This window comes from Pleurodeles waltl, chromosome 11, assembly GCF_031143425.1.
Source record: "Pleurodeles waltl isolate 20211129_DDA chromosome 11, aPleWal1.hap1.20221129, whole genome shotgun sequence".
Classification (NCBI taxonomy): Eukaryota; Metazoa; Chordata; class Amphibia; order Caudata; family Salamandridae; genus Pleurodeles; species Pleurodeles waltl.
In genome coordinates, this window is record NC_090450.1 from 952,542,225 (window position 1) to 952,567,754 (window position 25,530).

The window sequence follows — 25,530 nt, forward strand, 5'->3', positions numbered from 1 at the left end:
TATCTTCTAGAAATCTACTTATAACTGAATTCTTCTTCACGTCACAAGTACCATCATTCACCTTAGCATGACTTGTGGGTTTTCCCAGAGTTTTGAAAATCTGCCAGCCTTCAAACTCTAAGCTATTTTCTAAATGTAGCTGCCCTAACAATTTTTTTATGTAACCAGTTTTCCCTTTGCAACAAGCAACTCTCCACCTACTCCCTCCAAAAAAGGTCTCAAAAGCCGTGTGCCAGTCCTACTATACCATTTCTGTCTTTTGGGGACTTTGTAGGAAGGTGGGTGGTGCTAAAACAGGTAAAGTAGCCATAGCCAACTTTATCTCTGCAAGACCTTACACACAATTTGCAGTTATAGCTGCTAGAAACATATGGTATGAATTTACAATAAGCATGCATGTGTACTAGAGTAGACATGCAGCTTTAAATCATATACCAAAATAAATAAATAAAAGTAGTCAACCAATTTCCGAGAACAGGTTCTGAAAACAATTAATCAAAATAAAGAAGGTGGTCACCACCGTAAAAAACTGAAATACAGATTATTCACAATGACGAAAACTGTGAGGAAGATTCTGTTGTTCACTTTCAGTGTTAAGGGCTCTGCACAGTAGGATTCCTACGTCATACTTGTGGAACTGTTAGGGGACTTCACGTATTCCCATTTCTATGCCCAGATCCATTCAGCAATCGTCCTTCGTCTATTTTACTGCTGTATGCACAAGTGTGTGTGATGTATTTTATTAAGACAGCTACCGCACAGGCCCCCTCTCAAGGTATGGAGTGCGCGTAGTCCAAGCAGTCCTCCACCACCTACACAAGGGAGTGCACACAGCGTGCACGCCTCCAATCCAGAACGAAAGAACGGGTTGCACTGTGCATCACGCAACCATTAAGTCTGCTGTTGTCGCAAGATGCAGCAATTGTGAGGAGCCGGCGAACAGCATGCAGAGCAGCAGCAAGTGAGGTATTGTGCTGCAGGTTAGTGTTTTAATATTGAAAGGCGGCGCTGCACATCGTAGTGCCATGCTATTTCTGCACTACACCCCATCCTCAGATGATAATTACATAAGAATGAAACCAAGGATCTTGACAAAAGTACAGAATATTTAACTTAAGTAAATCTGCCCATCACAGAGAAAGAAACAAACAACCGTTATCCTTCAGATGACAACAGGGTCACTGTGAGAGACCGGAGATCTGTACAAGTAGACACTGTCCTGATTGATGGGTTCAAACTTGTTGCTATTGTGTGTGTGTGTGGGGGGGGGGGGGGGGGGGAGAGAAACAGAGCAATTACGTATATGGTTTATCCAGAGTTGGACGACACAACCCAAACCCTGGCAGAGACAGTCACAACTTTCCTAGTCAAGATTCCGTTCCAAAATCCCAAATCACATAGTTCTTCACTGTGGACTTCGCCTGGTGGCCAACTCTTTTTGGCCCAACCCCACACCACCGCCAAGAACCTCGGGATAATCAATGACTTCAAACTTGATATGCCCAATCAAGTCAGCAACACTTTTGCCTCATGCTTCTACACACTGAAGAAGCCGAGAAAAACCCTCACCCACGCCACAAGCAAGTTGGACTACAGAAACACCTCTACTTCAGTATCAACAAGGCACTCATCAGGAGGCTGCAGACCATTCAGAACTCTGCAGCAAGAATACCTCTCAACCTACCACGACACACACACACACATCTCACCCCACCTCAAGAAGCTCTACTGACTACTCATACACAAGTGAGCTCACTTCAAACTCCTGACTCGGACCTTCAAGGCACTACGAAACTCGGGCGCTGCCTACCTTAACAAACAAATCCACTTTGACAAACCTTCCCAGACGCCTCCAATCAGTTGCACTTCTTACTCGCACACATTCCTTGTATACAGAAAACAAGATCCAGTAGTCAATATCTCTCCGTCATTGCTCCTAAAGCATGGAACGACCTTTAGCTACACTTTCGAGTATCTCCTCACTTCTAGAATTCCTCAAGAAGCCGAAGACCTGGCTCTTCGAGTATTCCAGCTAAGCTGGCCAGCCTCACATCTGCTAGTGGCAGGATACCCTCGCGTGTTCTAAAAATCTACATAACATACATGGGGTTCACACAGTTAAGGTGACACAAGCTCGGTCAAAAACAAGCTCAGGAGCAAACAAGCAATCCACACAGCAACAACTCTGATAGGACCCGTTCCACTCACCCCCCCACCCCAACCCCCAAACCACCCCAGATATGTGGTTGGCCTACCGCAAGCCCCTTCGTTCACAGAACAACGATGATACCAGGAAGACAAGTACAACCACAACAAACATGGGTTAGGCAGAAGGCTGTAATATCAATACCCCCAGGGCATAACCATAATACAGCTAACACTTATATGGATTAGACTGGAATGCTGCAATGATCACCCTGCTATGGATCAATGCGACAGGGGACCAATCTGCCACCCCTCAAAAACCAACTGAACCACACTTACAATGGGCCAAGAGTCATTTGCCACGGTCATCCGGACAGTCTATAAAGTAAGCCCACAATCGCGGACCGCAGTCTGCATAAAACCTAAATTATCTCAAAGCAAAGGAGCTGACAAACGCTACTTAAAAAAAACGTGAACAGCATAACGGATGCATTTACCTGTTAACGACAAAGAGAGCCATTGCTACGTAGGTTGGCGCTGGGACCTTGACCTCTTCCTCGCTCGCCTCTCCCTAGAAGGCCCCTGCTGAGCAGTGCTGCCCGCCACACCACCCCCTTCCTTGCCGGCTCGTTTCTTCTTTCCTCGGCTTCCCTAGCTCGTTCTGCTGTGCCTTTCTCCTTTCCAGCTTCCCGTGTGGGGCTTTCCTTCTGCTCTTCATGGATCTATACACTATCCCCCCTCCCTTTTCTACCGCACTTGCCTCTTACATATATACAACTGTGTCCCGTTTTTTGCTTGCCTCTTTCTCCCTTGTCTGCCTGGCACCCTTTTTTGATGTTTTTTTACCCCTTTTATTACCGCCTGGCCATTCTGGTCTATCCTTTTTTATCTTCCCACGTTTTCTTAGTTTGCGCAGCTACATATTTTTCCTTCCCTTCTCTGCCACACTTCCCTCTCAAGCGCCCTTCTCTGAATGAATGTAATCTTCTATCCCCTTCCTAAAACAGCCACCCCCAAAACACAATCCAGGGAAAACAGCATGGTACAGCAAACCTGGCGCTGTTAGATGACGTAAATTCTAACATGGGGGTAGAAAGAAGACTATATTGGTGCAAAGCACCTAATTGTCAGAGCAAAAGGATCCCTCCATTTGCGAATCAAATTACAGAACTGTGAAAAAGTGTCCAAAGATAAAATGTCAGCATTTTAATAGGCGTAGAAATATTGAGAAGTGCTCGCCTTGTATTACCAAGAATAGTATCAGGCATGGCCATTTAATGGCGTCCATTTTAGGGTCAGGCTAAAGCGTCATTTGGACATTCTTGTAAACGAAAGCACGGTGACCCTGACTTTCGCCGATCGTTTCGTCTGACTTTCCGCGGTTGCTTCAGTCTGCTGGCCTTCATCTGGAAGTGACAACAGCTGCCAATGTTTCAGACTGCTAAGTGTGACATTTTTATACTTTCAGTTTAAATATGGGTGACATTTCAACGACTATGAGCGACACTTTCTCGTAAGCAAAACATATGAATAACATAAATTACACTAATTTGAACAACGAAAAACTCTAACATCATCTTAAAAATGCTGCAAAGCACCAGAAATGGAGGGGCACTAACCTAGTGCCCTTGTACCCGATAGTACTATAAACCAAATGTGTTATATATTCAAAACATCATCCACCCCTCAGCTCAGCGCCAGGTGCCATCCCAGAAGTTCCAAAAGTAACAAGGATTTGTGTGACAAAAGCAGTAACTCACAGCTATCCTCATAAAGTATAGTTCTGTGAATAAGTGTGGTTCATGTTCTTTGCAACAGGCGCATTACCCTCCCAGCTATAGCTGAGCCTACGCTAAGCAGGGATCAGAGATAAGACTACTGAGCTCTTTTTTTTTTTTATCTAGTAGAACTCAGGCTGTCAGCTGTGGTACTTTTAGATCTGCACCTTTCAGCTCCCTTCCAGAGTACCACAATGGTCCTCACTCAGTCCCACACTATTTAACCTGTGTATTGCTCCTCTTGCCACCTTGATTCCCTCAGCTGCGTTCCAAGTATTGTCCTAGGATTAGTGTTTCCCAAAGTGTGCAACGCGGCTCCCTGGTGCGGCATCAGAATTCACCAGGGGCGCCGCACACTTCTAGGGAACACTGAAATGCTTTCATTTTAATACTACTGTACAGCCCCATTCTAAAAATACATCACATTTAGAATGGAGCTGTACAGTAGTATGAAAAAGAACGAATCACAGTGGATAAATCGAACTTGTTAGGTTTTTTCAGTGTTATGTTGTAAATTGTAAAACCCATCAAGTTTGATCAGTTTCCACTGCAAGTCTCTCTTTCCTACTACCGTACAGCTAACAAAGCTGCATGGTAGTATGAAAGAGAAAGACTTGCAGTGGAAACAAATCAAACTTGATGGGTTTTACAATAGACATCATAACGTTGCAAAAACCTAACAAGTTTGATTTATCTGCACTACGATTCTTTCTGTTTCATACTAATGTACAGCTACATTTTAAAGACAAGTTAAGTTTAGAACGGAGACAAACAGAAGTATAAAAAGAAAGAAACAGTGGAAATAAATCAAACTTCTTAGGGTTTTGCAATGTTACATAGTAAATTGTAAAACCCATCAAGTTCGATTTGTTTCCACTCAGTGTTCAATAATTTATAAATAAAAACGTACCTGAAAGCTCTCCTCTGAAACACACAGCTGCTGCAATTAAATATGCATGCACAGAACATCGAGGAAGCTGTAATCCTCTTGGGCCTCTTCAATCCATTTACAGCCTCTCCCTGCCCCTTCAGTTCAGTTTTCTCCCAATGTTGAGCTTTTCTGTCCTTCTCTTCCTTCATCTTTCCAATATGTGCCTTTGCTCGCAGTAAATGCCTGATTTAGAAAACTAAAGCCCATATTTATGAAAAGTTTGCCCTGCAATTGAGTCTTTTTTTAATGCAAAAGCGGCACAAACTTATAAAATATAATTATATTTTGTAAGTTTGTGCCGCTTTTGCATCAGAAAATAATGCAAATGCGGTGCAATCTTTTCATAAATATGGGCTCAAGTGCCAGTCCTTAAAAATAAGTGCTGGTGTCCCCCACTGGAAACCCAGTGCTTAATTTGCAAATAAAAATGCGCTGGTGCTCAAAGCTCTCTTTTGAAACAAGGGGATGCTGCATTTAAATGTTCCGGCCTCTTTAATCCATTTACAGCCACTCCCTACTCCTTCAGCTCACTCATGCAGTTTTCTACTTCCTCCTTTTTTTGATGCTTTTTAGTTTTTCTCTTCCTCCACATTTCCCATAAGTATCTTTTGCTCTTACTAAATGTCTGATGCAGAAAAACAGAAACCACCTGCTCAAATTAAGCCCTGCGGAAGGCACTGGCTTAAATTAAGCACTGTTTGCACTGCGATTCTCTCTCTTTCATACTACCATATGGCTCCATGCTAAAGATGTTATGTTTGGAACAGAGCCATACGGGTAGTATGAAAAACAAAGAATCACAGTGCAAAAATTAAACTTGTTTTGTAATGTGCATTTGCAGCCCTGAGTAACCCATGTGGGAATGTCATGTGGAGGTGTTATGGAAGCCACAGCTGTCAGCCTCTGGAATGGTTTGGCCCAGCATGTGACGTCTTGCCTAATAAATAAAGAGCATGTCCACTTAGGCACAATAAGGAAAGTGATGGAGTGTTACTTCTGTCTCTGTTCTGCAGCTACTCAGGAAAAGAGGGTAAACATGAAATTACAAAAGTGTCAACATTTAAGAGGAAAGTGGGAGATAAAAAAAAAAAATCAGGAGAATGTATTTCTCCCTTTGAGGCCTGAATCGGGTCTATTGTCATATGTGGGATACAAGGAGAAAGCGCTATGGCAGGCAGAAACGGCGTGACAAAAATGTTATGCACTGGCCTTCAGCAGCAGATTACTAGCAGTGCGTACTCCAAGTCACTAAAGACCAGTCCCTATCGCAGAAGTCCTTTATCGGCTTCATCCTACTTATTTTTTAGGGAGAAAAATGGAAGTGCTTCTGAGTCCTGGCTTACATCCCCCTTCACCCGTCAAAAAAAGTGACATAACGGGGAGCCTCGGCTAATGGCCAAGGGAACCACGAGTCAAAAAAGTTTGGTAACCACTGGCCTAGGACCCTGGGGGCTCGATATCTGCCCACACAAATGCCAGTAGCTTTTTTTGGAATTGGTCTGCTACCTCTTTTGGGAATCTAACAAGCAGTAAAAGTGAACGCTTTGCCAAGACTTTTCTGTGCGGCCCAAACTGAGGGTAACTGACACAGCCAGGATATCTCCAACCTACTCCACCAGGAGCGATCCCTGTGTAGTGTCTTTAACAGAGGGGAATGTTACTATGGTATTGATTACTTGTGGTGGTTGGTAAACTGATGCACAAGTATTAAACAGAATCCTGAGTCCACAGAATGCCATTTTGTTTGAGAATAGTTTGAGTGTTTCTTGGGTCAGCTGCTATGCCCATTCTGCAGAATTAACCTGGAAGCCTGAGGCCTCTGACTTGGTTAAGAAGCAGAGTGTCAGGAGACACTCGTCAACATCCCCACCCACAGAGCTGGACCCATTCTCGACCCAGTCTTCTCAGCAAGGAACATCATCACCATGTCTCACACCTCCGAACACCATTGGACCGACCACAAGTGCGTCCAACTTTAACTTCACAAACAACACTGCATGCCACTATGCCCCCCACCCTCTCAGCAGATGCTGGGGCAAAGTTACAGAAGCACAACTCACCAACGCTCTCAACCATTCCCTCCCACCCGACACAGCGGATGCGAATGAAGTCGCACGCAATCTACACCATTAGTTACTAGAATGCACCAACAACGTAGCCCCCCTAAGGAAACCGTTATAGCAAAACACCTAAATGGTTTACGGCAGCCCTACAAGAATTCAAACGCTCCTGCAGACAACTGTAACGGAAATAAAGGAACAGCAAATCAACCAAACACCACACAGCCTACAAGAATGCAGTCACCACGCACCACCAGAACATCAGAGCCGCCAAAAAAGCTGCCATTCAAGAATGCATCAGCACCAGTGCTCACAACAGCAAAGAGCTCTTTGCCATCGTCAGAGTTCACGAACCCCGGGACAGACCCCTCATCCAGCCCCTCCCACTTCACTCACTCCCTCCAAAGACCTCTGCAATGACCACGCCACCTTCTTTCACTGAAATACCAGGACATTTACGAAGGCTTCAGGAACCAAAACCCACCCGCACTGCCAACCACGACCCAGCACCTCACCAGAAACTGGACCTCCATCGCTTAAGAGGATACAGAAAGACTTGTGAACTCCATCCACTTGGGAGCACTCTCAGATCCATGCCCTTATATCTTCAACCTGGCCAGCACCACCTTGGCACCAAAGCTCTGGCAAACTATCAACCGATCCTTCAAGACCAACACCTTCCAATCAGACTGGAAGCACGCCGAGATCAACCCGCTGCTCAAGAAACCCACCACTAACCCAAGGGAGCTGAAAAACTACAGACCCATCTCTCTGCTCCCTTTCCCAACCAAAGTAATGGAAAAGGTCATCAACCAGCAACTCACAAATTCCTCGAGAGACACCAAATCTTAGACCGATCCCAATCTGGATTCAGAAGCACCCACAGCACTGAAACCACAGTCCTAGCAGCCACCGATGACATGTGCATCATACTAGACCACGGAGGCACAGCTACACTCATCCTCCTTGACCTCTTCGCTGCATTTGACACAGTCTCCCACTCCTCCCTCTGCCCCAGACTACACGACACAGGCATCCGCGATAAAGCACTGGATTGGATCAGGTCCTTCCTCACCGGAAGAGCACAGATTGTCAGACTACCACCATTCACGTAAGAACCCAAGGGCACATGCTGCACAATGCCCCAAGTATCTTCACTCAGCCCGACGCTTTTCAACATCTACATAGCCCGCTTGCCAAGATCATCAAACAACACGGGCTAAACATAGTCTCCTACTCTGACAACACCCAACTGATCCTCTCCCTGCTAAAGGACTCTGCAAAGATCAAGACAAATTTCCACAATGGGATGAGAGCAGTAGCCGCCTGGATGGAAGCCAGTTGCCTCAAACTCCACTCCAACAAGACAGAGATCCTCAATCAGCTCCACCCCTACCACCTGGAACGACTCCTGGTGGCCCACTGCACTGGAAAATGCTCACGCCCCCACATGCAATCTGGGCATCATCCTGGACTCCTCTCTAACCATGACCCGCCAAGTCAATGCCATCTCATCATCATATTTCCACCCCACCAACTCTTACGAAAGATTTTCAAGTGGATACCCTCCGACATGGGGAAGACAGTCACCCACACACTTGTCACTAGCAAACTGACTACGGCAACACACTCTATGCCGGCATCACCAAGAAACTACAATCAAGACTACAAAGAATCCAGAATGCAGCTGCCAGACTCATCCTGGACATCCCCTACACAGCCACATCTCCTCCCACCTCAGAGACCTACACTGGCTCCCAGTCAACAAGTGCATCACATACAAACTCTTGATCCACACCTACAAGGCACTGTACAACATAGGGCTAGCATACCTCAACCACTGCCTCGCCTTCTGCGTACCAGACATCTGAATTCTTCCCAGCTCACCCTTGCATTCCCAAGATCCGGAAAAGCACAGCAAGAGAAAGATCCTTCTCGTACCTAGCAGCCGGGGCATGGAACACGCTACCTCTCAAGCTCAGGCAGACTGCATCACTGAAGCAGTTCAGGAAGGCCCTCAAGACCTGACTATTCGACAGAGCAGCATGCCCACACAGCGCCTGGAGACCCTACTGGTGATTAGCTGTGCTTCATAAATCACTGATTGATTGGAGAGACTCAAAATGTAACTTGTCGATGGAAACACATCATCCTCAGTGCACAGATACTCTTAAGTGTGATAGTGCTGTGCTGTACAAATGCTGTTTGAGTGATTGATCTCTGTGCAATGCCAGTTTAAGCTCCTGTGTCAAACATGAATCATTTGATGGCCTGATTATTCTGCACTCTGTATGAAAGGCTCGACTATTATGGCGCATATGAGCGCGGATGGAGGGCAGCCACGTTTGGTGCCTTGCATGACATGTACCCGTGGAAAATATTCACGGTTGACTAAAATTTTAGTTACAGGCTTATGGTAGCTGCTCATTATCATGCGCTTCATACTCCGGCCTAGGGGGCCTTGTCTGGGAGCTCAGTAATGAGACCAAGTAGTATTGTTGAAGAGCTTCTCCGCATCTAGCAAAAAAAAGGACAATTGGTTTATTGGCTTTCTCAGCAGCTTCCATTCATGAAAGGGCGGGTATCAGCTCGGATATGGTGTTTAACAAACCCTGCTTGTTACAGTGATAGTAGTTTTGACCATATCATGTGAAGACAGGAGACTATTATGGAGGCAAAGATGTTCATGTCCATGTTAAAGAGGGCAATTGGTCTCCATGATGTGTCCTTACCAGGTTTGAACAATAATGTTAGTTGCGATTCAGGCATCGTGTCCGAGACGATTCCTTGTGTTAAGAAGTCACTGCATACTGCTGCCAGTGGTGTGGATAACAGGGTTGCAAAGGCATTGTTTATAAAAAAAAAAGAAAAAAAAAAGCCAAAAAACGATCTGTGCCTAGTGCTCTGTGACCTGGTACATTACACATAATTGTTCCGACCTCCTCTGCAGGTATTACCTCCTCAAGGTGTAGGGCGTCTCTGCAGCAGGTAAGCCTCCTGCTCATCCGAAGATAGGCATTCTCCAATGAAGAGTGTCTATTGGTGGGTAGTGAAGCATACGTTGCTAAATCAGTGTGTAATAAACTTTGCATGTCTGGGATGTTGTGAATGTGATCCCTAGTAAGTGCTTGTGTAAGCTTGTAGGCTAACAAACTCTCCACCTTATCTCGCTGTTCTTAGTATGTTTTTGCAGCTTCATACATCAGCAGTTGTTTCGTTATGTACGTTGCATATCGTTCTGTGCATGCAGTTTGGGTTGGGTCTCTAAGCAATGCAGTTTCTCAACTCGTTCCATTTGCTTTCCTGAACTTTCATACGCTGTGATGTATGATGTAAGCTCACCCCTGATACTACCTTTGCAGCATCCGAGGGGGAGCACTGGCTCACTTATCAGTTCTTGAAAAAAGGTTTCAGTACTTTGTTTTTTTATCAAATCCAGTCATACCGTAGCATGGTGCGAGTGCATCTTTGGGCCCATGCTGGTTGTCAGTAGTTAGGGCCAGAGGGCCCTAGAGGTGAGGAACAGGTCAATGCAAGTGTAAGGCCTAGCAACGTTTGAGCAGAATATATAATCTTTGTCCCGGATGCTGTTCCCACCAGATATCTTCTATGTTTAAATTCGCCAGTCCGTGTATCAAAGATGCAGGGGCCGCTGGGCACGGTGAACGCGCTGGGGGGGTTCTATCAATTTCTGGGGTGAAGACAACTTTAAATTCCCCTCCAATGATTGTGTGACCCTAATCCTAACTCAAATGGTCACCAGACCTTTAACACTAACAGTCATCATTATCCAAACCCATCTCTGCTATACCCCATCTCTAGCTTTAATCCATCTCTAAGCCTAACCCAGACCATCGAGCAAACCCCTAACCACAACAAAATACTCAAGCCTAACGCAAATGTTAAAACTTGTCCATAATGTAAAGACAACTCTCACGTGTGCTCATTTAAAATGTTTTTTTTTTGTTACACTTTCAAATTTTGTTTGAGATTCAGTTTTTTTTTTGTATTATTTTCAAAATTTTGGTTATCACTTTTCATTTCAAAATTTAGACCTAATACCAGTCCAGGTTTTCTTGCACTCTGGTCCCTATATTTACAATCAGATTAACAGAACTAAAAGTACCAGACTACAAAAGGAAAGACTAAGGACAAACGAGGGACTCGCACAAGAGTGCAATGCATACACAAGATACAGTGCAAACACATTTTAAATCCCTCTGCCCCCATGTCGTGCACTGCTTCTACTTGCACACTTAAATTATTAATGATTTAACAGAATCCAAACTTATGCCCGAGCGGCATGTACAAACAAAGAGGCAACACACGCAGGCAACGTGTTTCTGTACTTTATTTGTGTTATGCGTCTTGTTCTGTCAAAATGGTAAAAAGGAGGCATGATTCTTTGCTACTGTCCGAGTGAGGTGCTGGTCCATCTAGGGCTGTAAGCAGGGGCCGCGTTAGGCAAAGGTGGACCCATCCCAACCCACGTTGGCTGCGTTCAGGTCGAAAAAGTTGATGTACACCCTGGAAGAGAACACAAAAAAGAATTTTAGCATGCAATAGTAAATCTTATATCACGTTGATCCATCATTAGGGTACCATAAGAGAGTATTGTCCTTATACTCTACACCGCTAAGACCATAACATCAGCAACCTGCGACTGCGGCTGTTTACCTTGTCACTTCCTCTGAGTAAGAGCCGAATGGCTCTCGTTTATCTTGTGCTCTTGCTACTTCTGGTGCTAGTGCAATCACCACACTAATATTACACCAGAATGCTTCTTGGTGCTACCCTTTTAGATGGAGGGAGCAAGGAAAATTGTATTTGACAGCAGCAGAATCACAGTTTTCAGTCCTCTGGCTGCTTTTGGAATCCAGGCTAAGAAAGGTCTCTTGTGCGGTAATTTGCAACTCGTGTTCCATTATCTCTCATTCATTATCATTTGAAGAACCTATGTCAGTATTGCTAATAAGATAATTGGAATGTTGAGAGCTCCACTGAAGACAATGAAGTAGCTTCTGGTTTATAATGGCTCATATACGCCCAGAGCCCCAACATTCCAATGTTTGTCTTCATGTCCACCCTCCCCCTTTTTTTTTGTCAGTACAGCAGTAACCCAGATTTTTTTTTTATAGCTTTTCACAGTGCAAAAAAAAAAAAAAAAAAATATTGGTTGTAGTATTTGAAACAAGGAATTGATCACTCCATCATCCCCTAAACATTTCCAGGGCCACCTCCCCCCCTGGTTGTCAACTGCCCTCTTCCCCCCCCCCCCCCCCACCTCCACCGAACATGGTCACACCCTCCCCCAATGTAGACTCAAGACCATTCGCAGTCACCATCGTATACAAGTTCCCTCTATAATTGTTCCACTTGCCCCAGATTTGTATCCATTTATGGGGGCATCCCCTTCCTTCATACACCACCCTTTCGCCCAATATACACCAGTCCATATCAGTTTTCCAGTCATTAAGGCGTGGCGGTAACTCTCCCCGAGCGAGCCTAACAATATTACACTTAGCCACCATCAGACCCAGAGTAATCCAGATATGGTCCATGCCAACCAGATCAGACCATTTAGGGTCAGGTGTCAGTCTACTCACATTCATTAATGCAATAAAGTACTGCCTTCCAATACTCCTGTAATACTGGGTAACTCCATACAATATGGAGGAAAGAGCCGGTCAGGCAACACCTTCTCCAACACTGGTCTTCTACAGCTCCACTCATTTTTGCCAAATGGTACATGAGAGATATGCCTTGTGTAGAATCTTAGGCTGTACCAATCGGAATCTGACTTATATGGTAACCTCCCTGGGGGATGCTTGCGCTGTCTGCCTTTCGTTGTCCTTTAAAGTAACTAAGTTGTGCTCCCATTGCATCCTCAAATGAGTCAGAGCGTTGAGGGAGTTGGTAAGTGAGGGAGATAGCCCTGGGGGCATATATGTGTTGAGAAGCCTACTTTCTAGTGGGGACGCTTCCGGGAGCACTTCACCCGTGGGAGAGCAGACAACAATGCATGTTGGACAGCGATGGTGTTCTGTTGGCGTTAGTTAGTCTTTTTGCAGATCTTGAAAAGAGATGAGTCCCCCTCCCCTCCCCCCCCCCCCCCCTTATCCCAGAGGTCACCCACTTTCGACAGTTCAATCAAATCCCGGGTGGCAAAACACAACTGGGCACCAAGAGTTCCCAAGCTGGCAGCGCCCCACAGTGGTGAAGACTAATCTTACTGGTCCATCCTAATGCCTCAAGCGTTGTGTGCCAAAGTTTAAGTGTCATGGCAGTAGGACCCCTGAAGACTGTAGGACGAACCCCTCCATATGAGGCACGTTGATAATCCCCAGGGTGCATCACTAACCTGTCCATCTGGTAAGCAGGCTCAGTCGGCGGAAGGTGCATTCAATATTAGACCACCGTTAGTTCCGCTGCCCAATAACATTTCCGGATGTCGGGGAGGGGAATGCCTTCATTGTACCAGAAGCGTTTGAATTTTCGGTAAGCAATGCAGGGTGCACCTCTGTCCCAGAGGTGCAGTCGGACGCGGGTTCAATTTCTGTGAGATATGGAAGCTGGGATTAGACAAGGGGTATTATGAAGCGCATAGAAGAAGCACAAGAGTGCCATATTTAAAAAAGGACCACTCTGCCAGGCAACATCCTTCAACACTGGACATCTTGTTTAGGACGGCCCAGTGATGGAGCTAAATTGCGGGCGTAGAACTGTGTCGGATCCGTCATAACAGATCCCCAGACAGCTGAAGCCTTCCCGACCGACCTGGGCTTCACAACTGCAAGGGAGTCGCAGCACCTCTCCATAAAGTATATAAATTAAAGATTTTTTCCAGTTGATGGTGTAACCAGAGTAGGTATCAAACTTACTAAGTATGTGCACGAGTCTGTCTAGGGTTAACATTGGGTTGGACACATACAGCAAAATGTCATCTGGGTAAAGGGATATTCTGCCTTTCTAGTCCTCCGTCCACAGACCGGGGGTATTGTCAGATCCATGCTGCCAGTGGTTCCAGATCAAAGGTGCGCAACCCTGACGGATGCCACGGCGGAGGTAAAAAGCAGATGACAGGCCTATGGGTCAGTATACAGAAGTTTGATCCATTTGAGAAATCTCGGGCCAAAACCCATCTTTCTGAGCACCTCATGAATACGGCCATTCCACAGAATCAAACGCCATCTTAGCATGTAGAGAGCATCACAGCATCTTCCTGCAGGGAGTCAATTTGTCCCAGGGACCTCATAAAGATGTCATAATTTACGTGCTGCGTTTCGTCCTGGCGTAAAGCTGGACTGGTCATGATGGATGAGCGGTGTGTTTACTTGCAGCAGTTGAGTGGCCAAGAGTTTAGCTAGAATCTTGACGTCTGCATTTAACAGTGAAATGGGCCTGTATGAGCTATAATTCATCTGGTGGTTTCCCTTCCTTGGGTATAACAATTATAGTGGCTAGCCATTGGTCTTTGGGTAGTATACCAGAGTCACAACTCTCCTTAACATTTTAAGGAGGTAGGGAGCACATTTAGATGGCTAGATTTGTAAAACTCAATCGGGATGCCATTAGGGCCCACTGCTCAACCAGAGTTGAGGTCCTGTATTGTCCGAGCAATCCTCTCCACCGTTAAGACTGCTTCAAGTAGGTCTCTGTGATCACTGGACACTCTGGGGAGTCTAATGTCAGCAGCAAGCAATTTTCATAAGTAAGCCGCTGTAGTGGTGGCGACCAGCGAGTACAGGTGGGCATAGTAACCAGCAAAAGCTGCTGCAACTTCCTGTCTACCTCGAACCTGCTCACTAGTGTTGATCGGCATCCGACACCCAGCGGTTCGCCCAGTTGTGCCTATCAAGTCAGCCTAGAAGTTTCCCAGCTCTGTAGCCAACCCCATATAGGCGATGTTGTGTTGCACAATAGTTGGTCTGCATTAAGAGCTAGGTCCCTATATTCTTTCTGTTTAAGGCTCAGGACATGTTGAGTCTACCTGTCTGGGTGCCAAGTCTGTCCTCTAGTTATTTAATTTCAGGTTCGAGCGTTTTCTAATCATGCCCGTTTGCCTTTTATATGGTCTGTTATCAGTTAGATACCGTGGCCCTTATCACTGTTTTATGCGACTCCCACAGGGTTGTCCCAGAGTCTACGGAGCCCTCATTTTCGTCAAAATAGTGTTCTGTGGTTGCATGTAGTTCCTCTTTTACTTAGGGTACCATAAAATACCAGGATTTAACACAAAGTCTCGTTTGGGCGATCCACCCAAAAGACCATATATTGCCCATACAGGCAAATGGTCATTAATCCGTCTGGCCAAATGTCATGGTGCAGTAAAGCCAGGAGGGCCGGCTTTAGGGCGCTGCGGCCACACCGTGTGCTGATCTGGATTGGGGGGGGCGCTGACCTCAGGGGGGTGCTGTGTTCAGCAATGACTTACAAAATTTGCGATTTAAGATGACCGGCTGAAAAGTTCCTTGTGCGTCCAGCCTTCACGAAGCATTTAAAATGTCACGATACCTCATGTGATAAATGTTCCTGCTAGGAACAGAGATCGGAGTTTTGTCTAGCCGCATCTTTGACTTGCAAAAAAGTATTGTAGAGGGTTAATGTGCCTGCTGCAAAGAACAGAACTATATTCTATGTGGATAGCTGAGTGGATTAGTAAAGCCAGCCTTCACATGCCCTTTAAAACAAATTCATGTATGTGAGAGTGGCCATGGAGAGATGAGGGGCACATTTGCTGGGTGGTAGTGAATTAATCCGAGAAGGTGGTCACTGCTGGTGGTGGTGCCAAAAAGAAAAACACTGTGGCACAGGGCGCCACCAGCGCTAAAGCCGGTCCTTAAAGCCAGGGACTATGTGCGCGACAGTAAAGATGTAGTCAATACGGAAGAGCTCCTGTGCACACCTGAGTGGAAGGTGTATTGTTTAGTCATTGGGTTGTGGAAGCGCCATACATCTGCCAGGAAGTCTGCCCACGAGTGGCCGGGGACTTCTCCAGAGCAAGGGGGAAAACGGTCTACTTTGTCATCCAACGCTAAATTAAAGTCACTGCCCATCTGTAATATACCATCGGGCATCTAGAGTGGTAAGGCAGTCAACTCCAGGAGGACGTAGTCATGGAGGCACAGCGGAATGTACACGGACAGTATACAGTGAATAAGTTATACACTGGGCATTTTCTCAGAAAAAAATCAAAGTCATGGGCACAGGGACAACTGACCGCAGTGGCACATTTTAGCAAGATAACAACGGGCAGAGATCCCACCAACACACACTACATAAGGGCAGCAATGAAGGGGTGGCGTAGGCTGGAAGGGCCCACGAAGGACCGGCGGCGACCAATCGAGTTCAGCACACTCAAACAAGTCATGGGGGTGCTTGACAGCCTGTGCCGGAACAATTTTGAGAGCACCTTCTTCAAAGCAGCTTTCACGCTGGCATTTTTGTGGCATTTAGGGTAAGCGAGCTAGTCGCCCCCTACAAAGCAGGAACACCAACACATGCATACAAAGACAAGACATGCAGATTGGCCAAAGGCGCATGCAGATACTACTAAGGAAATCTAAAACCGACCAATTTGGTAAAGGGGCAAATGTGGAACTGAGATGCTTGGAAGATCGTGAGGTATGTCCAGTGTGCAGAAGTTTTTGGAGCGGAGGCCGGAAAGGCACAGGGTACTCTTTAAACATGAGAATGGGGAATGCTTGAGCAGATTCCAATTCAAGGCAGTGCTCAAAGGGGCACTGATCAGGGCAGGACTCCCGGCATGCGATTTTGTCACACACTCATTCCGGATAGGGGCAGCGACATCAGCAGCTCAATACGGCATGTCAGCAGCAGGCATAAAGGCAATTGGTAGGTGGAGCTCAAATGCCTACAAAGGCTACATAAGGAAGCAACAGACAAACAAGAATAGCAACCCTCCTCACTGTCCCCTTCCACATACAGGTGCAGAACACAGAACAGCATGGGTCATCGGACACTCCTTTGTGCAGAGCACGAGATTGGTGGGTTTTGAGAGGTTCCACAAAGGAGCAACGCCCGAAACAGACAAGGGTAGAATGGTTCGGTTTCCCGGGCATGGAATGGGAGCATCTTCAAGACAAGCTAGGGGAGATCATAGCCACGCAGCACAAGAGGCCTGATGTGTTAACAATAAATCTGGGGGCAACGACCTAGCCCGGTTAGGGAGGAAAGGCCTATTAGAAAGCATAAGGGGCAACCTCACGATGGTTGCAAGGCGACTGCACAACTCAATGCTGATCTGGTCAGAAATCATCCCCAGGCGGAAGCAGAGGGGGACAAATTCAGCAGGGGCGTTAGACAAATCAAGGAAAAAGCTAAACGTGTCAGTGAAAACATTTTGCGTACAAAATTGCTGGGAAAGCATCAGACACGGGCTAATCAACTTGCAGAGACCAGAATACTTTGCAGAAGACGGGACACACGTGTCTTCCCTAGAGACAGAGGTGTTTTAGAAAAACTTATGGGCAGCATTGCAGCTAGCAGGCTGCTAATAGATGGATCAATACGGGGGAGCGGCGAAGAAGGACAGCGAAAGAACACACCCAACACAGCAGGGTGGCAGGGCTACTTACCTTGGGATACCTCACTGCAGGGTAAGGCAGTCGGGGGAGGTACTCTAAACACTGCACTCGCAGCCCGGGTCCGCCAGGGAGCAGGATACAAGGACTAAACAAGGGAGCGAGTTAAGCCTAAAAGGAAATGAGTACACTCCTATATAGACACAAAGGACTCAACGCAAGAGTGATTTGTGGCAAGTTATTGATGGACAGTTGACATGCAGATATAAACTTTATGGGGGCTGTTACGATGCAAAGTGTGTTATGACAAACTGTAACAATGTAAGCATAAACCCAGGGGCTTTCAACCCCATGAACAATCAAAGTGATTTATGACATCTCATGACCCCATTTGCATGTACATCGGAGATGGCGGAATGATTTATGGCCCTCATAAAAGCAGGGCAAACATGCTGTAAATCAACGTTAATAAACTGCGGCCAACATTTCCCAAACCAATAAACAGAGTCATGTACTACTTATATTTTTTACGGGAATGGGCCGTCTGGAGGGGTATAGGGCGAAGGCCCGCAACCGAAGGGCGCTCGAGGGGCCAGAGCAGAAACCCTGCCGATGCCCTCGAGTAACAATTCATGCCGAAACAAGGCGTGCAAACAAAGGAGGGGGACCGGAAGTGGTCTCCCCTCGTGGTGACCCCCCCCACCCCGCTCCGGGCGGAAGGAGGGGGCAATAAAACGTTTTGTTGGCCCAGTGGGCCACACAGCCCAAGATCAATTCGTAGGGATATGGTGCCGGGACACCTACCGCTTTTCTCCCTCGCAGTCTAGTGTCGCCTCAGAGGGGGAGCGCTGTTCCCTACACCCTCCCGGGCTCCATAAGTCCCGCTGGGCACTGTGTGTCCCAGTCTCCAGTTCATAAGCCAGGGGGAGCAAAGGAACTGCAGCACGCTCCCCTTATGTGGTCTGGGTGACGCTCCTCCAACAGTGCAGCAGCTCTGTTGCTAGCACTTGGGGCAGCAGTCCGTCTCTTTGGACGGATCGACTCATGCACCATGCCTCCTTTCCAATCGTCTGCAGTCACCAGCAGGCAGGTGAGTCAGAGCGGTGGGTGCCACAGGTCAAGTGAAGCAACCTCTGGCCTTGTATACGGGGCTATGCTGAATCTGGACGTACTGTCGGGATCGTCCTCCCTCTTTTATTGGGACCACACCATCCACTGGAGCCTCGGCTGTTCGGCCCGCACCCGTCCAGGTGATTTTCTTTTTTGCTAAAATGCCGCAGTCACCACCTCTTCAGCATCCCCAGGAGTCACCACTTCTGACACAGTGTATCAACAGCACTGAGAATCGGATTAATGTGCAGATGTTAAGTGATTTTCGCAGCGGGTTGCAGGAGCCGCTCTAGGAAGCGGCCATCTTCTCCGGCAGCCGGACATGCCCCCATGTTTTTCCTTTTTTAATTTCGAACATTCTACCCTTAGTGGGTGGAATGTTCTGATAACCTTATAGCTTTTCTGCCTAGGGCTATACCGGTTGTTAAAGGCCCTCTCCCAACTCAGGGTCTTTAACAACCGGTATGGCCCTCAGCAGCAGGCTATATTGTGTGGACAAAACCAAGCTAGATGAATGAAGTTTTCAAATTTGTATCTATGAAAAGAGTGATTGACTCTAAAGTCAAACTTGACTTGAGCAAAAGGGCTGAAGTGTGATGGGAATTTAAAGGGTAAAGGTGTGTGCCAATACTTTATGGAAACATCTGTGCTGTGGGAACATCAATACAACAATTTTTCCTCAATAAGGCTATCTTCTATGTAGGATGGCCATGTCTATGCATACATCGTGGTATAAGGCCTAGCAATACAGCCTCTGACTTCCTTCATTTGCATTAGTGACGTCAGTGGCAAGAAGCTTGGGGCTCCTTGGGAAAGAAGGAGCACTGTGATGCAAGAGGGGGACACAGTAAAAAAAAAAAAAATATATATATATTAATATATATATATATATATATATATATATATATATATATATACATACATACACACACACACACACACAGTATATATATTCAGAAGGCTGGCTAGTCTTCAGCTTAGTCTGACCTGGTGGTTGGACGTTAGGCCCACCGGAACGAAAGTTTGGGGACGAGCACTTACTTTTTACCACCGGACTTTAACCCAAAGCAAGAGAGAGAAAAAAAAAAAAAAAAAAAAAAACACATAAGGAGGAAAGGAAGGCTGGAAAACTGACGACGGAAGAAAGCAGGGGTAATTAAGGCACTGCAAGAGTAAAATAAATTGGCAGGGAGTGTATGGAGGTGAGAGGCAGAAACATAAGGTGGAATCAAGACTTGGTAACTGAAATTGGTCAGCGTGGCTGCAGGTTTCTATGAAAAACGTTGTGCACCAGCATTTATTATTTTACACATAAATCACTGCTGGTCAAAATACCTGCAAAAGGACAGGAATCTCTTGCTGAAGTATACATGTCCTATATTAGTCAGTTCACTTAAATCTAGCAAATTTCTAAATGGTGATAACAGGAAAGTATACCACACCTTACAGGTGGCCGGGCCAGGACCTATATGGTCTCCAATGTACGACGTGTGAACAATTTTCTTTAGGTTTGTCTAACAGATCCCATTCTTCCATTATAGTCAGCATAAGAGAAGGTGGATAATACCAGCATATTGCATACTGCAACTGGGAAACATAAAAGCACTATTCCAAATCAGGAACTGAGAACCTCGCTTTCTCATACGGTAGTGTAAGGAGCTTCCATTTGAATCTGCATCGTTTTACAGCCCAAATCAGTTGCAGCACTATTGTGTGAAGGTTGGTAAATACAGTTTGTGGGAATAGAATTGGGATATTTGTAAATAGGTACAAGAATTCAGTCAATACCAATATTTTAGTTACAGCAAACCTACCCACCATAAAAATAGGCAAGTCAGTCCACACATCTACCTGTGCTGATAACTTAATAATAGGCCCATAACTGTCCCAGGGCAAATTTTCTCTGGAGCTATTCATTTTAATCTCAAGGTACCTAAAATACTATAATTCTGCGTTGTCCGAGAGAAAATATATTGAAGAAATCCACCAATATTGCGGCTTCGATAAAATCTTTTTTTATTCAATTGTCTAATTTGTGATACAATTCCACTTCCTGGTAGCATTCTGTCAATCACTTTCTTAAATATCGCAGAACTCAAAAAACACGTTTCACAATATAATCACTTCTTTAGGGCTAATTTCACAAATTTGCCACATGCACCCAACCTCTCAGTTATTCACAATTCAGCTTGAAAATTGTAGACCGGACTTCCCAATATTATCTAATTAACCCCAATGGAACACACAATTCAAAATCCAGTGTTTCCAAAGTATTCATTAATGCCCCATGATAAGGGTTTCTCCTCTTTACTGCAACACCGCAGACACAATCTGATTCAATTCTGCCACCAGAACGTTTTTCTGCTATTGACTTCTTTGATATAGATTTTCTCTTTGAGAACCTTGAACCACTGCTCACTGGGAGTTGTTCAGTTATACTCCTGACTCATCATGAGTAATGAGTGTGGCGGCTTGATTGGCCTGTTATTGAGGCCCATGCCCGAGCAGGCTCGGGGTGAGAACCATTCTCATCTCTCTGAAGGCGACCAGCCTTTGAGGGTGTCGCTGTGGTGCCCAGCAGAGGTCTTGAGCGGAGAACCCGGGGATAGGGCTGGTGCTCCTACGTGGCTAGAGATGGCGGCACTGGCTCGCTGCCGCTTTGACTGGCCTGCTCTAGGCCGCTGCCTGACGTGTGCTGGAGGACGCTGGGGCAGAGAGGTGAGGGCACCAAGAGTCACTGGAGGTTTCTGAAGGACCTATATACTGCCGGGGAATGAGGCGGGGAGGGGGATGAGGTGGCAAGCCACAGGAAGTGAGTGGTCTCTGCGCAGCAGGGGACGGGAACACTGGTGCACTATGAGGATGGGCCCTGAGGGGCCGCGCCAGACACTCCACATGGCCTCCTGCACGATCGCAATGCGCTGAACAAGAACGAGGAGCGTGCATGATACGATGCGCCTCGCCGGGTCCTGCAAGCTATCTAAGACTCTAAGACAGCAATGGCGGCTCAGCTCGGGGCAATTCAGATGAGGATGGGTCTGCTGACAGCTGACCATGCCTAGCTTACAGAACGAGTTGACAAGGCTGAGTCCTCCCTGACATCATTGCATCCCTCCATGGTCACTGTAAAGGATCAGTTGAAGGCCCTACAAACTGAAGTGCAGGATCTCAGGATGAGAGCGGAAGACTCCAGATGCTCCCGACGAAACAAGGTCTGGTTCCTGGGCTTCTATGAGGGATCAGAGGGCCACAGAACGGAGCTATTTCTTGTAGACTGGCTGACCACCACAGTATTGGCAAACAGAATACCAAAGTCTTTCTCTACTGAAAGGACACAAAGGATCTCTGGTCGCTCTCACTGCCGGGGGCTCCATCTTGCTCAATAATAATAGTTCTTCTCAACTATAGAGATAGAGATCTTCGTTGAGCTAAAGGCCCTTGTATGTACATCAGAAATAATATCACAGCCTACCCGGATTACACAGCGGAGGTCCAGAGACATCGACGCACGTTTGGGACAGTCAAGGCACAGCTTCGCACTTTGGGACTGAAATATGCCCTCCTTTTTTCCTGCCAAGCTTAGGGTTGTGGATGCAGACACAACGCATGTCTTCTCCCCACCAGAGGAGGCTTGGACATGGTTGTGTTCCAAGGGAATCCATGACCAGCCGGCATCAAATGGAGAAGCTTTGCTGGTATGGTCTACTGGGGGGGATCCAAACGCTGCCAGCGCAGACCACGATCTCGCCCCACCAAGGAAGAGGCCGTGAAGGAACGAGCACAGGTGGTGGCGGAGGTCTCTCTTCACAGCGCTAACAGATATCAAGTCGTAGTCCCTAACACAGACCAAGTCTAGATACATGGACCCCCCACCTCCATGCAAACGGAAGGTGAATGCAGGACTGGGTCCGTAACATTGCTCTAAACAGGTGTCCCACTCTCAAAGGCTGTGATTATATGCACTGTTGTGGGTGGGGGAGATGAGGGAAGTATGGATGCCGCTGGATCTTTAGTCCTACCTTAATGGGAGCCCTTTGATGTCGGTTCTTCACCCAGGCGCCCAGGGGTAGCAGTGGCTTACTGATCTTTCCTCCGACATGTAAATCTTGGCCTGGCCCCTCCCACCCCCCAGAGACTTACGTACAAACAGATTTACACTGTGGACACGTTGGGTACATGGCTATTGCTGGGGAATTTGTGGCAAGATGCCGAGAAGCATCTAAGCCAATGCTGAGGGAGTGTATGTTATGATAACAGAAAACAAACAAGTTAAGACCGGGCAGAGCAGCACCCGGGGACTAGTAGGAGTGGTAGAAGTGTGGGTAAGGAAGCACATCACCATCGTGGAGTATTGGGTAGTTCAGAAACACACGGCGAATACCTATAATGTCCTGACCTGGAACATCAGTGGCATGGCGAACCAGATAAGATGGCAATAATGCGACGCACAAATACGAGGGTATAATGCACACCTTTGCCATAGGCACATTCATATCACGTCTTCAGGAGACACCTTTTTGCCACAGAGAAAAGCAAGGTAACTAGACGCTGGAGTGGGCAGATATGTGGTACTGGGTATTAGGCCTACGCTTGCGGGGATGGGGGTTCCTGATCTGGATCGCACCAGGAGTACCTTATGTGCAGAGCAGGATTATAGTGGATCCTGGAGCCTGGTATGTACTGGTAGAGGGGGCGCTATATGGTATAGGGTTATATGCACATAACACACTCCAGGGTGAGTTCCTTCACTGTCACCGGCCCTTCAACGACTCAGACATGGACCGTTCTGTGCCCCCACTCCCTGGGACACAAGGACTCCAAGCACCTAACATTTTAGGTTATGGATGAATGCAGCACAGTTGCAGGATGTCTGGAGGATGGGTCATCAAGGGGAGGAGGAATACTCTTCTTATGCCCCAGGACATCAGGCACACACATGGTTGGAACTACATCCTATGCAATGTGGAGTTCTGGTCCCTGGTGCTGAAACCTTAGGCGGGACACCGTCTGATCACAGCCCGCTTAAGGTTACTTTCCAATGGGTGAACACATGCACCAATCCCAACTTGGCGATTACGCATAGCAGCACTGCATGATCCAATGTACAGGGACACTGTCGGTACACACTTACAGCAGAACTTTACAAAAAACAAGAGGTCTGTGGAATCCAGGGGTCTGGACTGGGATGGAATGGAACTTAAATGATATCAATCAGGGAGGCCTTTATAGTTGTGTTGCCCAAAGCAAGTTGGGATCCATTAGAGGTAAGCTGCTATCGCCCATAAATTAAGGTGCACGCCAATCGGCTGCTCCAACAGCTTCCACACTTGGTTCATCCTGGTCAATGTGGATTCGTCCCCCCTAGAGTAACCTACTACAACACTGCGGTTGTGCCATATTATGAGTGTGGTTAGAGAGGCTAGTGACCTCCTGGTGGCGGTTTCCCTAGACTTTGAAAAGGCTTGACAGCTTTGGTGGTCGTACCGGCTCCTGGTGTTGGAGGCCTTGGACCAACGTTTCTTTGTTGGGTCAAAGTACTATACACGGCCCGAGAGGCAGGGTGAGAACAAGACACTAGATATCCCGCCAGTTTGATATCGGCAGAGGTACATGCAAGGGCTGTTCTTTATCGCCCATAATCTTTGCCCTGGCCACGGAGCCACTTGCAGCCCTATTGCGGGTCAAGGGCCTGGACCCGGGCATAGCGGTGGGACCGATCTGCCATACGATATCCCTATATGCAAGATGTGCTGATTTATCTGCGGGACCACGGGCAAGTGATGCCGGTGTTATTTAACCTGCTGGACCTCTTTGGAGAAATGACAGGTCTCCGTGTTAAATGGCGGAAATCCTGTGTCTTTCTTCAATGTGGGAGGAGAAACATGGGAAGAGGAGCGATTGGAGGGCAGCCGCCTCCTCTGGAGCTCTGAGACATTGCGTTATTTTGGCATCAATGTATACCACACAGATGGAGACCTCCTTGAAGGTAATCATAGGTAGATGCTAGCGTTGAAGCGTCAATCCTTTGGCTTTTGGACGCACTTTCCCATCCCCCCCAACAGGCCAGGCTTCCATAGGCAAGATGATAGTGCTCCTGCGGTTCTTTTACATCTTTGTAGCAATACTGGTAGATCCAGCTAAAGCTTTCATTGATGATCTCCGTGGGTTGGTTTCGGACCCGATTTGGCGTGGGGCCCGTAAGAGGGTATCTATCTAGATGCTCCAGTATCCAACGTAGTTCCTGACCTGGAGGTCTTTTTCACAGCGGCACAGCTAAAATGGCCTGTGCAATGGCTAGCTGGACATATGAGGGGCGAGGGCAGGGCTTTTTGGGGGCAGCTAGGGAGAGTGGGGATCTTGGCTTGCTGCTTTCATGCAGTGGCCGAAGCAGAGACCTGGGTACTTTGGAGCAAAGAGCCAAGACCTGTTGGAATAGGTACTTGCAGCCTGGACGTGGATGCTATCTTACGCGCCACAGCTGCTGCGGTGGAGTATGCCTGAGATGAGAGCCCCAACAGGAGTGCATGACAATTCCGTGGAGTGAGGTGGGCCTGTGCTTAATTTGTAAATTAAGAGGTGCAGGTGCTCAAAGCGCTTCTCTTAAACACGAGGCTGCTGTAATTAAATCTGCCAGCACTGAATACTGAGGCAGCGTAATCCTGAAGGCATCTCGGGCCTCTTCAATCCATTTACAGCCACCTCTGCCCCTTGAGCTCAACCTGCAACTTTCTACTTTCTACTTTCTCCCTTTATGACGCTTTTTAGTTTTTCCTTCTTCAGTCTTTCACATATGTGTCTTTTGCTCGCAGCAGATGCTTGAGGCATAAGAATAAGCCCCGGCCCTCACAAATGAGTGCCGGTGCTCAGCACCGGAAACAACAAGCACAAATTAAGCACTGAGGTGGGCGTAGCCAGCCTAGGTGACCCATATGATGGCAGCACTTTGCGCTCCTTTCAGGACC

General features: G+C 46.9%; 2 protein-coding genes across 4 annotated transcripts in view; both read right to left on the bottom strand.

The window, feature by feature from the left end:
• Positions 1-3,204, bottom strand: part of DDX51 (DEAD-box helicase 51) — a 91,830-nt gene extending 88,626 nt beyond the window's left edge. For both annotated transcript variants that reach the window (XM_069215170.1, XM_069215169.1), the window contains exon 1: positions 2,643-3,204. In XM_069215170.1, the coding sequence (XP_069071271.1) occupies positions 2,643-2,665 (23 nt within the window). In that variant the 5' untranslated portion in view covers positions 2,666-3,204. The remainder of the gene's footprint in view (positions 1-2,642) is intronic.
• Positions 3,205-11,247: 8,043 nt separating this feature from the next.
• MIF (macrophage migration inhibitory factor) overlaps positions 11,248-25,530 on the bottom strand; it is a 54,619-nt gene continuing 40,336 nt past the window's right edge. For both annotated transcript variants that reach the window (XM_069215172.1, XM_069215171.1), the window contains exon 3: positions 11,248-11,441. In XM_069215172.1, the coding sequence (XP_069071273.1) occupies positions 11,375-11,441 (67 nt within the window). In that variant the 3' untranslated portion in view covers positions 11,248-11,374. The remainder of the gene's footprint in view (positions 11,442-25,530) is intronic.